The 15,945-nt window shown below is 42.4% G+C and overlaps 1 protein-coding gene and 1 long non-coding RNA gene across 7 annotated transcripts in view; both read right to left on the bottom strand.

Moving 5' to 3' along the window:
* The window catches only part of LOC108305708, a 9,507-nt gene extending 7,379 nt beyond the window's left edge, over positions 1-2,128 (bottom strand). The window contains exon 1 of the long non-coding RNA XR_005200654.1: positions 678-2,128. This is a non-coding gene — a long non-coding RNA (uncharacterized LOC108305708). The remainder of the gene's footprint in view (positions 1-677) is intronic.
* IL20RA (interleukin 20 receptor subunit alpha) overlaps positions 1-15,734 on the bottom strand; it is a 47,067-nt gene extending 31,333 nt beyond the window's left edge. The window contains exons 1-2 of one of the 6 annotated variants that reach the window (XM_037739214.1): positions 15,217-15,316; positions 14,696-14,864 (exon numbers count right to left, since the gene is read on the bottom strand). Coding sequence is in view for 2 of the 6 variants with exons in the window: in XM_017530449.2 (XP_017385938.1) it covers positions 15,217-15,685 (469 nt within the window). In the remaining 4 variants the exon portion in view is untranslated. Of the gene's footprint in view, positions 1-14,695; positions 15,097-15,216 lie in introns of those variants that run through there. The other 5 variants (XM_017530449.2, XM_017530450.2, XM_017530451.2 and 2 more) reach the window with 5 other exon arrangements.
* Between the last annotated feature and the right edge of the window lie 211 nt (positions 15,735-15,945).

Genomic DNA, 15,945 nt, shown 5'->3' with positions numbered 1-15,945 from the left:
ATGGGGGAGGGACGGGGGGGTGGGGAGGTGGGGAGAGATAGCATGGGGAGAAATGCCAGATATAGGTGATGGGGAGGAAGGCAGCACATCACACTGCCATGTGTGTACCTATGCAACAATATTGCATGTTCTTCACATGTACCCCAAAACCTAACATGCAATAAAAAAAGAAAAAAAAAACAAATCAGCAGGAGTATGTTGTATGTTTTATCAATAAAATTTTAAGCACATATTAACTCATAAAATAAGATTAAAAAAGTGTAAGAAAAAAATTAATAGAAAAGATTAAAAAATCAGGCAGAAATGATAAAATGGTAAATGATGGACAAAAGAGCAGTAGAGAAAGGGAGGAAAATGGAGATTCTTTTTCATTTTCATTAAGGAATTATGGTAGAAAATGTCAGCAGTTTTGTGATTTTCTTTTCTTTTTCTTTTTTCTTTTTTTTTGTTTGGGACAGGGTCTTACTCTGTTGCCCAGGCTGGAGTGCAGTGGCATGATCATAGCTCACTGCAGCCTCAAAATCCTGGACTCAAGTGATCCTCCCTCCTCATCTTCCTGACTGCAGATGCATGCCATCATGCCTGGCTAAGTTTTAAAAAATTGTTTTGTAGAGATCGGGTCTCGTTAATGTTGTCCAAGCTGGTCTCAAACTTTTGGGCTCCAGCGATGCTCCTACCTCAGCCATCCAAAGTACTGGGATGTCAGGCGTGAGCCACCATGCTCGGCCACCAGTTTTCAAAGCATGCATCAGTAAGTACTTCAATAAGCTGAAAAGCAACAGCAAGGCTATTTGTCACAGAGTACATAAGATTAATGAGATGATAAACAGTGTAACTCTTTTCCCTCATGACACACATTTCTGGGTGCCTCCTTTAGTCATAAAGACCACATGTTCCTATCATCAACTTTCCCAAAATTTGATATTTATGTATTTAATTTACACTTTCACATGTGACATTGTCCTTAGGAAGGATAGAAAAAGTAAAGAAAAAGAAACAGTGGGACAAGACAATAACTAACATTATTTTTGATGCTTTTCTCAAATGATTTAATCTCACAAGTCATTTGAGAAAGGCAGCAGCAAAAATAATGTTAGTTTATTGATTAACGCCAAGAGTTGGTTCTATTCCTTTTTGAAAGGGAAAATAAATGAAAAAAGAAGTTTCCCCATACTCAGATGTAGTAACTTTTCAGCTTGCCCATGGCTCAGTACAGGGATGATTCCAACACTGCTTGGACATCTCTGGAGTATGCCTTTGGCATCATCTCCCCTTATCTCCTCCACTACTCTACCCATTCTCACCTTTTATACTTATTTCCTCCAGCCACCCATCTAAACAGTTACCATTCATTGTAAATATTTACTGTTTCTCACCACTAACAATAACTGTTGTTATTATATGAATAACTGCCATTATTATCAATAATAAACATTGCCATGAATTACTTATCTGTGGGAGGCAGGTAGGCAAATGGCTGGCAAATGACCGTGGACAGCAAAAGACACAAAACAGTCCATTTTCCTCCAGGTACATCCAATTCACTCCCCTATGCTGCATACCCTTCCTGCACAGGTTGCCTTTCAGCCCATAGCAGCCACAATAAATTAACAATCAGTGCTGTCGCTGGGGCCCCGGATGATACAATGCACAGCTGGGTATAGCTGGGTAACTGGACTGCTAGCTCAAAGATCAACTTAAACCACTAATACACACTTTAGAAATACAGTCATGTGCTGCATAACAACATTCCATGATGGTGGTCCCATAAGATGATAACACTGTATTTTTGCTGTACCTTTTCTATTTTTAGATACACAAATACTTACATTGTGTTACAACTGTCTACAGTATTCAGTACAGTAACATGCAGTACAGGCTGGTAACCTAGGAGCAATTGGCTGTGCCATATATCCTAGGTGTGTAGTGGTAGGCTGTTTCATTTAGGTTTGGGTAAGTACATTCTATGATGTTTGCACAAGGATGAAATCTCCTAAGGACACACTTCTGAGAAGGTATCCCCATCATTAAGTGGTGCTTCACTATATAGAAGCATGTCCTTCATATAATCCTGTATCATGTTGTCATCAAGAAAATGAAAGAGCATGGTTAGAAATCCAGTATGAGGCTGGGCGTGGTGACTCACGCCTGTAGTCACAGCACTTTGGGAGGCGGAGGTGGGCGGATCACTTAAGGCTGGGAGTTCTAGGCCAGCCTGGCTAACATGGAAAACCCCATCTCTACTAAAAATACAAAAATTAGCCAGGAATGGTGGTGTACGCACCTGTAATCCCAGCTACTTGGGAGGCTGAGTCATAAGAATCACTTGAACCTTGGAGGTAGAGGTTGCAGTGAGCCAAGATCACGTCAGTGCACTCCAACCTGGGTGACAGAGCGAGATTCTGTCTCAAAAAATAAACAAAAAAGAAAAAAAAAAGACAAAAGAAATGCAGTATGGTAACCGTTTGGTATGAATTAGGATGAGCTCTATGGGGAGAAGAAAGATTGTTGTGTTGTTGCATGTCATAGGTGGTGATGTGGGGAGCCTCTTGGGGAAAATATAAGAAATGTGGAGTGTTAGGCAGGAGGTGGTCTCAGTGGCAGGAGAGAGCTGGTGGGAACCAGGGTACAGAGGCCAATGTGCCCCCAGGACTGACCAGCCCCAAGGACAGAGTGATAGGGCAGGTTCCCTCAGGCAGGCAGAGGACACAAGGCAGGCGAAGTGATGGAGTGGTACTGCCCAGGCAGTGGCCATCTCCGGGCCTTATAAATCATGAAACCCTACTCCTTCATCGATGAGAAAACCAAAGCCCATTCTTATTTTTTTTTTTTGAGACGGAGTTTCGCTCTTGTTACCCAGGCTGGAGTGCAATGGCGCGATCTCCGCTCACCGCAACCTCCGCCTCCTGGGTTCAGGCAATTCTCCTGCCTCAGCCTCCTGAGTAGTTGGGATTACAGGCACGCGTCACCATGCCCAGCTGATTTTTTGTATTTTTAGTAGAGACGGGGTTTCACCATGTTGACCAGGATGGTCTCGATCTCTTGACCTCGTGATCCACCCGCCTCGGCCTCCCAAAGTGCTGGGATTACAAGCGTGAGCCACCGCGCCCGGTCCCAAAGCCCATTCTTGCTCACAGAGGGCAGTGGACGAGGAGGGGCTGAACTTCCATCCTCTGATTTCCCGACTGCTATTCTTTCCCCGTGGCCCTAAGATCCTGGCTCCATGTTCTTACTTTCTGTTTCAGTAGAAGCATTTGTGTGCAGTAATTTCCACGTTGCATTTCTTTTAATTCTCAATAAAATAATAAATAGTATTTACTTCTGTTGATTGTTGCTTGGTTTTTGGAGGCAGATGAGATCGATGGCATAATCTCAACTGGAATCTCAGACTGTCCAATCACACACCAGGAAGGTGGAAGTGTTCAGTAACCATCAAAAACACTATCAGAACGGTGAATTGTTTTGAGGGTGACCAGGACTAGGATCAGACCTCTTCAAGGCTGAATTATGCCTTGATAAAGTTGTGTAACTAAATGCAGTAAAATGAACAGGGGTTCTACATGCTGAATAGGCCTTGTAGAAGATTAGCTCTTTGAGGCACTTACATTATTTTGCCACAAGAGATAAAGGAAGAGTAGACAGGATAAAAGCAGGGCAATAATGACGAGATGCCCACAGAGAAGAGTCCAGGTCTCTTGTATTAGTTTCCCAGGGTTGCCATAACAAAGGACCACAAACTGGGTAGCTTCAAACAATGGACATTGAAGATCTCACTGTTTTGGAGGCTGGATATCTGATAGCAAGGTGTTAGCAGGGCCACTTCCCTCAGACGGCTCTAGGGAACAATCCTTCCTTGCCTCTTTCAGCTCCTGGTGGCCCCAGGTGTTTGTTGGCTCATGCCAATATCACTCCAGTCTCTGCCCACCTTGGCCTTCATGTGGCTTTTCTGAGTTATATCCTCTTACGAGGAAACCAGTCTATCCTAATTCTGGGACGGTTTCACCTCGAAATCTAACATAGTTTGCATATGTGTCTTTGCCCAAATCTCACGCTAAAGTACTAAACTTCCTGATGTTGGAGGTAGGGCCTGGTGAGAGGTCACTGGACCATGGGGGTGGATTTCTTATGAATGGTTTAGTACCATCCCCTTGGTGCTATTCTCATGGTAGTGAGTTCTCATGAGATCTGGTGGTCTAAAAGTGTATAGCACCTCCCCGACTAGCTCTCTCATTTCTGCTCAGGCCATGTGATATGCTTGCTTCCCTTCTCCCTTCCACCATGATTGTAAGTTTCCTGAGGCCTCCCAAAACCCAAGCATATGCCAGCACCATATACAGCTTCCTGTATAGCCTGCAGAACCAAAAGCAATTAAGCTTCTTTTCTTTATAAATTTTCCAGTCTCAGGTATTTCTTTGTAGCAAGGCAAGAATGGGCCAATACAAAATTCTTAACGACATCTGCAAAAACTCTACTTCCAAATAAGGTCACATTCTGAGATTGTAGATGGAGATTATTTTTGAGGGGACACTATTCAATTCACTGTTTTATTGGAACACCTCCAGAAACAACTTGAAGACTGGAACAATCAAGACAGTCCCTTTGATCTTGTTCATAAAAGTTAAGAGTCCTTAAAGGACTGGATTGACTCAGAAAGTGGTTAAATAATACCTATGTCAGAAGCCACAGCATAATGTGTGTCTTTTCATTACTATGGTTTGAGTAGGTATTGCAAAGAGCCGCAGACCGCAGTGGCCTGTTGAGGCTGCCAATGATCTTGAGGTTAGTGTCCTACAGTCACAAAGCTCCTGACTCCTACTCGCTAGATGATTACCACTCAGAAAAATCATCCTTTCCATGGGATTTTGCTACTATTGCCTTTTTATTTATTTGTTCATTTTTAGTGTTAAAAGAAAGAAATATATGTGAAAAGGAATATTAACTACTTGGTAATTTATGGATGGGACATGCTGATAGCAGGACTTGGCTTTATTTGTTTGCTAATATTTAAATTTAATATACCTGAATTTATTTTATTTTCTATATTTAATTTTATTTAAAGTGTCAGGATATATGTGCAGATTTGTTACATAGGTAAAGATGTGCCATGGTGGTTTGTTGCACCTGTCAACCCATTACCTAGGTAATAAGCCCCACATGCATTAGCTATTTATCCTAATGCTCTCCTTCCCCCAGCAGCCCCCACAGGTCCTGGTGTGGGTTGTTTCCTTCCCTGTGTCCATGTGTTCTCATTGTTCAGTTCCAAATTAAGAGTGAGAACATGTGGTGTTTTGTTTTCTGCTCCTGTGTTAGTTTGCTGAGGATAATAGCTTCCTGCCTGACCCATGTCACTGAAAAAGGACATGATCTCATTCTTTTTTATGGCTGCATAGTATTCCATGGTGTAGCACATTTTTAAAAGACCTGAATTTGTATTGAATTACAAATATTTTATATAATACAGATGGCAACCTACCTATGACTACTGATTAAATATGATTCTTCCTAAAAGCATGTAAGGTATTTTTCATATAAAGACATTTACTTGGATTTTTTTTTTATGATTCACCTTTTATCCTTGAGTAAGGAGAATGTGAGGTGATATATACATATGTGTACATGAATATCAATTAACCAACAAGTCTTATAAGTCTCAGTTTAAAGGACCTTCCTATAGGAAGCCATCCCTGCCTGGCATCTTTATTAGATCAGTTGTGTTATTCTATGCTTCTAAAGAAACTGTTTTCCTCAATTCTGGCATTTATATTTTAATGTAATCACTACTTGTCTGTATTTCTCTGAAGACTGAATGAAGGGGCCTTGTTTTCTTGTTTATTCTGGAGCCTAGAACGGCTCCTCATATGTATAAACGGATGATACTGAATGAATGAGTGAAGAAAAGGCACTTAAAGAAGGATTATTTAGAAATCACACTGAGTTGGGATGTATTTAAACTTTCTGAAAACACAAAATGGATGCATGGGTATTAAGGTAATCCTGTTTTGTTAAATCCGATCACCTCAAATACCCTATTCCCCTAAATTACAGGCTACATGTGATATTCTACTTGGCACTTAAAATCTATAAGCTAATTTTTAAAAATAACAAGTTGAACATTTAGTAGATAATTTATAGACATTTTGCAGCACAGATATGTTCGTTGGCAACAGAGAGGGATGCTGGGCTGGAATAATATGTGTAGTTATGCCTTACCTATGAAAACAGTCTTGCTGGATCATGGGAGAGGATTTCTCAGGGCAAGCGCTCCCTAGAACAGCCCAGATGGGAGGCAGAGGTCTGAGAAGAGTGAGCTTCTCTGCTGGATAAATTTAAATGTCTTTAGTCTTTAAGCACCCACTGACAGCTCTACCTTATGGTCAAGTTATGGAAGGCACAAGAGAAGCCTCATCCCAGCCCTCAACATTCTCAGTAAAGGCTTTCAGCTCTGACCCTTCTGCAAAAGTTTTCCCTCATTGGACACAGACTCCTAAACATGTTGGAGAGGAGGAACTACTGCATGTGGCTGAGAAAACAGATTCTTTTTCACCGCAGATGCCAAGCCTATGGATCCCGCTTACTACTCTGTAAGTCTTTGAGAGTATGGAAGATGTTATGAGTTGAATTGTGTTGCCCAAAACAAATATGTTGACATCCTAACTTCTAGTACATCAAAATGAGACCTCACTCAGAAGTAAGGTCTTCAGAGAGATGAAAAAGTTACAACGAGGTAGTTAGGGTGGGCTGAAATGCAGTATGACTGGTGTCCTCATAAAAGGGGAAATCTGAACACAAATGACATGCACAGAGACTTCTGGAAGACTATGTGAAGGAAAACAGGAAGAATGCCATGTGAAGATCAGGGAGAGATACAGTGTTGTGTCTACAAGGCAAGAGGTGGCTAAGATTGTCAGCACCACCAGAAGCACGAGGAGGCACAGAGTGGATTCTCCCTCACAGCCTTCGGAAAGGATCCAACCTGCTGACACCTTGATTTCAGACTTCCAGGCTCCAAGACTGTGAGGCAATAAAGTTGTATTATTTTAAGCCACCCGGTTTGTGGCACTTTGCCATGGCAGCCTTAAGAAGCCCATACAGTAGGTGTCTGTGGCTTGCTTGTATCTTTCCTCAACAATAAGCACAATGCTTATTGAAAAGAAAAATGAATGCTCTAAGAGCTGCTGGAGTCACCTGAAAGTGAAGATTTGGGGACTGATGTTGGGCAAGAAAACAAAAACGAAAGAAAACCCTGCAAAGTTGGTGAGGAAATTTAAATAGCATTGCTAATGTAAAGAAATGCTTTAACTAGGAGCATATAGTTGCCAAAATATCCAACGTCATCAAAATGCAAATGTAGCTGTATGGAATGGCACTTTGGATTATCTAGCCGTGAGGAAGCTGGGTGAAAAGTATACACAGTACACATGTTGAAATCAAGAAGTATAAAAAAAGCTTCTCCACAAGTCTGTACAGGACCAAGTATGACCATCCTCTGAGTTGTAGGGAGAGTTGGCATTTGCTTGAACAGTGGATAGTGATTCAAGTATCCATTTTGGTGGTGCAAAGTGCAGTGCAGGCGTCACTACCCTCAAAAAACAGACCCAATTTTGTATAGATAGTATTTACAGTAAATAAAAATTGTCCTTTCAGAAAGAGTAGCCTTAGCTGCATTTAACACCATTATCACAAGTTGTAGATAAAACACTACATCATACTTTCATTCTCTGTACTGTAAGAAGCAAACAGAAACAAAATCACTTCCAGAGCAAAGTAAAATTGTACTAACGTGAAATTCAGAGTCTGAATGAGGGTCTGTGTCTCATAGATGACAACAAACATGAGACAGGAGAGTGTCTTTTAGACATCAGAGGCCTGCATTTCTCAAGAACCTGATGCTGAATCATCTGAGGGTAAATGAACCTTCCAAGATGGAATGTTTAGAATGTCGCAGGCCAGCCGTTTCATCACCATCTGTAGGAAGTCAGCCCGAGAGAGGCCAGTTTGCAGACAAACTGGAAGATACATTAGAAGTACTGGGAGAGAGGGGACACCTGGCAGTTTTCTGGGGAAGTGGTTTTCTGGAGAGGAAAGAAGACACAGAGGAAATGTGATGGTTGCACTCAGTGATCTGAACAGCTTGTTCAGTATGACTTCATCGGCTTAGAATGAGGACTAACAATGAGTGAAAACTGAAGGATCAAAGTTCAGTTCATTTTATGAAAGAACTTTTTAATAGTTGAAATCTGCAGTGACAGGATATCCTGCCTGCCTGGGTGCAGGGTAGTGAGTATCCTGTGATGAGAGGTGCTCACATAGCAGACAGGTCATTCCTTGGAAGTGATGCTGCAGAGAACAATCAAGAGAGTGGCAGCTGGGTGGGGTGACCTTTAAGGTCCTGTCAACTCTGAGTTTCTACATCAATAGGAATTCTGAAAGATAAAGCAGAGAAAGTATTTAATTTTAATGTCTTTGACCAGCATACTTTCTTTCTACAGTTCTTTTGTTGTTGTTCTTTTTTTTTTTTTTTTTTTTTTTCCCCAGACAGAGTCTTGCTGTTTCCCAGGCTGGAATTGGAGTACCCAGGCTGATCACAGCTCACTGCAGCCTCAAACTCCTGAGCTCAAGCGATCCTCCTGCATCAGCTTCCCAAGTAGCTAGGTATTACTAAGCCTGGATATTTTATTTTATTTTATTTTATTTTATTTTATTTTATTTTTTGTAGAAATGGAGTCTTGCTATGTTTCCCAGGCTGCTCTCAAACCCTCCCGTCTCGACCTCCCAAAGCTCTGGGATTACAGGCATGAATCATTGCCGTTGGCCTTGTTCTCCAATTTTATATGTAATTGATAGACCTTGGAATTGATTAAAGTGATTTAAATCATGTTTCTGGTATCAAATTTTGTGTCATGTAGTCATAAACTGTAGACTAAGAAAATGTAAAAATGCTGTCAGAATATCACGACGATGGCAAAAATATAATGTTATAATTAAGATGGAAAACATGATTTTACTCTATAAAATACATGCTGCCTTGAGCCTCAGATTTATTTATTTATTTATTTATTTATTTATTTTTTGAGACAGAGTCTCACTCTATTGCCTAGGCTGGAGTGCAATGGTGTAATCTGGGCTCACTGCAACCTCCGCCTCCCAGGTTCAAGCGATTCTCCTGCCTCAGGCTCCTGAGTAGCTGGGATTACAGGTGTGCAACACCACGCCCAGCTAATTTTCTTGTATTTTAGTAGAGATGGGGTTTCACCATATTGGCCAGGCTGGTCTCGAACTTCTAACCTTGTGATCTGTCCACCTTGGCCTCCCAAAGGGCTGGGATTACATGTGTGAGCCACTGCGCCCGGCCGACGATCATTTTTTAAAACCAATATGGAAGTCAACATGTCAGTGACACCTGGTAAAATTGTACTTTAAAGAAAATGATGTACATAGAAAGTCATTTTTAAAATGTCATGCATATAATGAAAGTTGCTTTTAACCAAACCGTACAACTTTACTGATCATTTTCTGAAAACTACTATGCCAAGCACTAAAAAAGGTAACATAGAGATATACAGTTTTATTAAAAAATTATAAAAACAGTGAATGTTTTATTTGAAATGTTTATATTAAAATCTTAATTTCACAGCAATAATCTCTATTTTCTTTGACCACAGTTTATGAATAAATGAAATATATATGTCCTACCTTATGGTTCTAAGAGTCAGAGCTAAACAAAAAGCTTTAATCAGGGAAGTGGTGCTTCCTCCTCACACTACTACCTCGTTCCTATTCCACGCCGCTTCCCCTAGGTAACCAATCTCCTTGGATGCTCTCCAGGTCACGAATACTGCCTTTCCTGAATTTGTTCTCTAGGAAGCTGAGTAGTTCCAGGCAGGAGGAGTGCCCGTTGTGAGGAGTGAGGCTGGAGACGCTTATAGCCATACGCTTGGATCTTAGGTACATGATGCTCTCCAGGCATGCTGGGGCTGGGCCTCAAGCTGATGGATGGGGAGGCCTGTAAATCTATAAATAAGAAATCACCCCAAGTTTGCTTGAAAGGCAATAGGAGAGAGGCTGGAAAAGAAGACATGCTTTTTTGATGAAAAGAACATTTGAGTGAGCAAATCCTGCATTAGCTGCAGTACAGAAATCCAGATTTAGACCTGGATCTTAAAACATACACGTATTTGCTCATCAGTGCAAAAGAAATTCAGGAAAAAATAAACACAAGAAACTAAGGAGATGGCATGGAATGTGGACCGAGAACAAAGCAGAAGTGCTGTCAGAATATCACAATGACAGTGTAAGCATAACACTACAATTACGTTTATAGTGTAAAGGGAAAGAGGAAAGAGGTGGTGGTATGGTGAGGAATAGAAATGAGGTAGTAGGGGTCAGGAGGGAGCCACACTTCTCTGAGAAAACCGTTTTTTATCGCTCTGACTTTTATAACCACAGTAATATTTCACCCACCTGCCAAATACCCCAAACTCCACAAACAAAACAACTAGCATGTGGGGGAACCCAAATACAGCAGTTTAATAAATGAACCGAACTTACCACAAATGGATAGTATAAGCACACCAAAAGGAGTAATGGGAAAAAAGGACTAACCTAGGTAACTTTGGTCAATAGTTTCTTCACTGGATATTTTAAAGCTTAAGACCAGAAAACTGTATGTAAAGGCTATAATTTAGTTAGCACATGTTTTTCTCATAGGGGAATGAGTTAGCAGTCCTAAAACTATTTAGATTAGAATCAGGCAAATAAGTCGATTGTAGATAAGGACATCTGGGTTTCTCACTGTTAGACAAAGAAGCTATAAATGAAAGAGGAAGGCTAGAATGAACTTTGACTGTTAGATTGAAATTAGTGGCACCATTATAAACTCCCAGTATTAAATATATATACACACAGAAAGAGAGACACAGAAATATAGATGTGTGTAGATAACTGGGTTAGTCTACATACATGTATTCCCCAGTTCTGTCCACCGAGAGCACCTCATTCCGGTAGCAATAAGCATGCCTGGCACCCAGATTTTGGTTTCTAAACACCTTTCTCCAATAGAAGGAACCAGAGCTTCCGGAGGAAGTCATCAATTCTAGGCCTGTGGCAGGGAAAATACAAGATGAGTCTGGAATCATTTTGATGCTAGAAAGTTAATGAAGTGTTCAAAAAAGATGAGTCTCCTTAGAGGGACACAAGAGCCAAACTGAAGAAACTCTTAGTGGCCAAAGCTGGAACAGCATGAGCAACAAAACTCATAATGATACCATTGGATTATAAATGAAAGAGTAAGATACACCCATGAGTCCATACTGATATACTTAACCAATTGAATAAATACATAAAAAGGCAGAAAAGATGGCTCTTATTTGCAACAGAATTCCAGTGAATAAATGTGGAAGAAAAGAGCAAAATAAAAAATCACTACTAGGCATAGTGGTTGCCGCAGTCAAAATCCACCAGTGGATACTAAAATTAGTGGGTGTGAGTTTGGGAAGAAGCAGGAAATTTGCATAACCTCAAAGTATCTCTCTGCAAAATGTTTATTAGTCATAAAGTGAAAAATGGTAACTTTATAGTAAGAAACTTGGAAGAGACCACCTTAACCAAGCGATCAAGGTTAACATCACCAATAAGAAGACATGTTGATATTATAAATTCTTTAAAGTGATGCATTGAGAAAGGTAATATAATGCATGTGGCATTTTTGACAAAATTGAATAACCTTATCCTAATCTTGAGGAAACTTTACATGAACCCAAATTGAGGGGTATTCTAAGGAAGAAGTAACTGGGACTCTTCAAAAGTATCAAGGTCATGAAAGCAAAGAAAGGCTGAGAAACTGTCACCAATAGGAGGAGACTAAGGGGACATGGCCACTAAATGTAATGGGAGATCCTGGGTTGGATCCTGAAACAGAACAGGGGCATTAGTGGAAAAATGGGTGAAACTGCAGCAAGGGCTCCAGTTCAGTGAGCAGTGTTATATTAGTGTTAATTTCCTGGTTCCGAACATTGTGCCTTGGTTACATAAGATGTTCTAATTGGGGGAAACTAGGTGAGGGGGATATGGGAACTCTGTGCTATTTCTGAAACTTTTCTGCAGGTCCCAAATTTGATCAAAATAAAAAGTTAAAAAAAGAAAATAATTCTGCAAGCTTAATTAGCTCACTAGAATCATTTATGTCTCTGTGTGTGCATGTGTGTGAGTGAAGTATGTCCTCGAATAACTTCTCAGTGAAATAAAACACCGAAAGCTGCCATGTTTATATCAGAGACATTTTGACAAATACCCTTACTCCATTAATTATAGTATATTGTTCTAATAAGCATAGTTGTTGTTTTGATATTTAGACCGCATTCTAAAGCTACAAAACTAAAGTTAGGTTTATTTGTAGACATAATGAGCTGTACTTTTTTCCTCTTTGGGGATTTAGGAAATATCTTTTTTTTTTTTAATTATACTTTAAGTTCTGGGCAGAATGTGTAGGTTTGTTACACAGGTATACACATGCCATGGCGGTTTGCTGCACCCATCAACCTGTCTTCTACACTAGATACTTCTCCTAATGCTACTCCCTCCCCCCCACCAACCCCTCTGACAGGCTTCAGTGTGTGATGTTCCCCGCCCTGTGTCTATGTGTTCTCATTATTCCAACTTCTCGGGAAGACCTTGAGGAAAGCACTTTGGTGGTGAGAGGCCAAAGTCTGGGCAGGAGTTAGCTGGGGACAGAGTGGGACACTGGCATTTTAGCAGATGGGCTGCCACTATGAATCTCCAGTGGGAACTTCCAGAGGAACTGCCAGTCTGAGTGAGATGGAAAACACTTTGGCTTGCTCTGGGAGGTAGAAAAAGACCAGGTGGTCTGAGATAAGGCTGAAGAGACAGGCAAGAGTTGACCACACAGGATCTTGTAGAAGAACTGAGAATGATTCCAAGAAAAGTAGAAACCTCTGAAGGGCTTTGAGCAGAGAAGACACATGACCTGAGAAGTTACCGTCTCCCCCCACTTTACCTTAGTGACTTTAAATGCTTGTTTATGTTATGCTAACCATGGTTCTTTATTTTCCCTGAGGACAAGATATGGGAAGGGCCAACAGGGCAGCATTTGATAAGCCACAGGGATAAACCTCCCTGTGAAATTCTGTCCCTGGAGGGGTCCAAGGAAGAATGACAGTGTATTGGACCTGCCTTGAGGGAGCTGCATAGACCTTCTGAATTCCATTACAAGTTTATCTGAAATGAAACACCAAGATTTCCCTACAAGGTTCACGACATGGTGAGGTTTTTTTTTTTTTTTTTTTTTTTTTTTTTTTGGATGTTTGGGTATTTTACAGCTGTGAGACTAAATTTTTTAAAAGTTCAAAAAATGAAAGCATTAGAGCATTAATTTACTTGAGAGTGGCAAAGTCATAGAACCCTTAGAAAGTCCATGTTGTACAGCAGACATTGCAGATAATCCTTCAGTTAAGAACAGGTAGTATCTAAGTAACTACATACATCTTCTAAGGTCATCCTCCCAGCAGTCCTTAGACCTTAGTCGGAAGACCCAGGAGATGACAGGAATACCCCGCGAAGAGGTAACAAAATATCCATGTCTCTTGGGTCAGAAAAGAGTTCTCATTGTTTGTTCTGCAAATTTTGTTTGAAGTCAAGAATATTACTACCTGCTAATGTCAGCACCCAACAGTTTTATTTCTCTCTCTCAATCTCTCTCTCTCTCTCTCTCTTTTTTTTTTTCAAAGACAGGGTCTCACCATTGCCCAGGCTGGAGTGCAATGGTGTGATCATAGTTCAGTGCAGCCTGGAACTCCTGGGCACAGGGAGTAACTAGGAAAACAGGTGCCTGCCAACACACCTGGCTGGTTTTTTATTTTTTTAATTTTTAGTATAGACAGGGGTCTCACTATGTTGCCCAGGCTGGTCTCAAAATCCTGGCCTCAAGCGATCCTCCCACCTATGCCTCTGTCCCCCCAAGTGTTAGGATTACAGGTGTGAGCCACAGCACCGAGGCTTCTCCCGTTAAAAACAAAAACAAATTTCCATCTGCCAGTTGCAAGCTCAGTATTTGCACGTCAGTCACCTCTTTCCATTCAGCTAACCTGGGGATATTAAAAGGGAAAATAACTATAATTTCTTATTAATTTAGAAGATAAAATATTTTATGTATAATAGGTATTGTTCAAAATCTTTCCAAGATCTGTGTGCATACTTTTCTTGCCGTTGTAACATATTGAACTTAACTTTTTCTTTAACACCAAGGACTCCACTTTCACCGTCAACTTTCTTCCTGCATTTACTCTTATTGTTCAGTTCTGGATTAAAAGAGCAGGGCCTGAATCAAGCGTCTACAAAGTACAGTATTTAGAGAAGCTTTGTTGTTTTTTAAAATAATTTTTTAAAAGAGGGATCCTGGATATCTTTTTAAAAAAATCTTTTTCTCATATACGAGAAATCATGTTAATGAAAAAAGCAATCATGTTAATGAATCATTCTGGTTTACTGAATTCCAGTTGGTAGAGAGTTTAAACGACCAAACCAAAGGAAGAGCTCTTCAGTTAACTTTTAAACTTTAAAAAATTTAAAAACTTTTAAACGAGTTAAAAGTTGTCTTATTTCTGAAAAATCAAAGAGCGCTATCTGTACACGGTCATAGCTGCAAAGGAAATCACAGCGTGGCCAGGGCAGGGGAGCTTACTTTAGAAGCTGCGTCTTTCCTAGATCCCGTTCCTTCCGGGCTTTCGGGGAGTTTGGTTTTTAAAGCGCAGGCCTCGCGGCGCGCGGCTGACGAGACTGCGGGGCCCAGCGGTCGAGACGCGAAATCCACAGGGGCCCCTCAGCGCGGCCGCGGCGGTGGTAGTGGGAGCCTGGGACGTGCAGACGAGGGGCCCCGCACGGTTACCGTCCCCGACCGCTAGTCACAGGCTGTGGGCACCCCGCAAAGCGCCCCCCGCCGAACTCCCCTCACCCCAATCCTCGGGACCGAAAGTGCGGAGCGCGGAGACCTGCAAACTTGACCCCGAGCCTGGGTGCGCGAGGCGGCCGCGACTGTCCCTGCTGCTCCCCGAAGCCCCTGGGCTGGAAACTCCGGCCTCCGCCCGCCCGAAAGCGAAACCCGGCCAGTGGGCGGAGGGGCGAGAGCTCGGCCGCGCGCGCTGCCTGGCGGGGCCCCGGCCCGGGGACGTCCCCGACCAGCACCTGGCGGTGCGACCCACCTACCTGCCAGTCCCCACGGCGCTGCCAGCAGTAGTAACAGCAGCGGCCGCAAGGCCGGGCGGCCGGGAGCCCGCATGAGCCGCGGGGCTGGGTCACATTTCGGGGGGCAGCCTACAGTTCCGTCCCACGCCTGCTGAGGACAACCGCGGCAGCGCGGCCTGCCCTTTGCGCCCCGGGTTCCGCGCGCCGCGCCCCTGGCGACCCGAGGCTCAGGGCGGTGGCGCTGCGGCCACGCCCCCCCGGGCTTCCACAGGAACCGAGGGCGAACGACTCGCGGAGCCCCCACGCGCGCGCCTCCGACTACCCAGCTGGATGGCAGCGTGAGGGCAGTTCTCGTGGATTTATAGTCCCCAGCCATGTGGCTGTCAGTCCTGAGAGTCTGAGAGTTTCCACCTCTCGGGGTACATGCCCAGACCAACCCGGTCACTCCGCAGGTAAAACCTCCCTCTGGTAATGAGCGAGGCGAGAGCATTGCAAAGAGATTCTGGTATTCAGGCCGGTCTGATGGTCATTTCAAGTTCCGTACTGGAAGAAGGGTGAAATGGAGAGTTATTTCTCAATATACTGTTAGGCACTCAGCCATAGATCTTACAGTCATGCATCATTTGAGATGACAGTTTTACCTCCAGAGAAATGCGTCTTAGGCGAATTTGTGTGAATATCTTAGAGTGTACTTACACACACCTGTAGGGTATAGCCTCTTACACGCCTCGGCTATATGGTATCGGCTGC

This window comes from Cebus imitator, unplaced genomic scaffold, assembly GCF_001604975.1.
Source record: "Cebus imitator isolate Cc_AM_T3 unplaced genomic scaffold, Cebus_imitator-1.0 Scaffold65, whole genome shotgun sequence".
Lineage (NCBI taxonomy): Eukaryota > Metazoa > Chordata > Mammalia > Primates > Cebidae > Cebus > Cebus imitator.
Note: the sequence above shows the minus strand (reverse complement) of the source record. Positions and strands in the feature narration are given on the sequence as shown.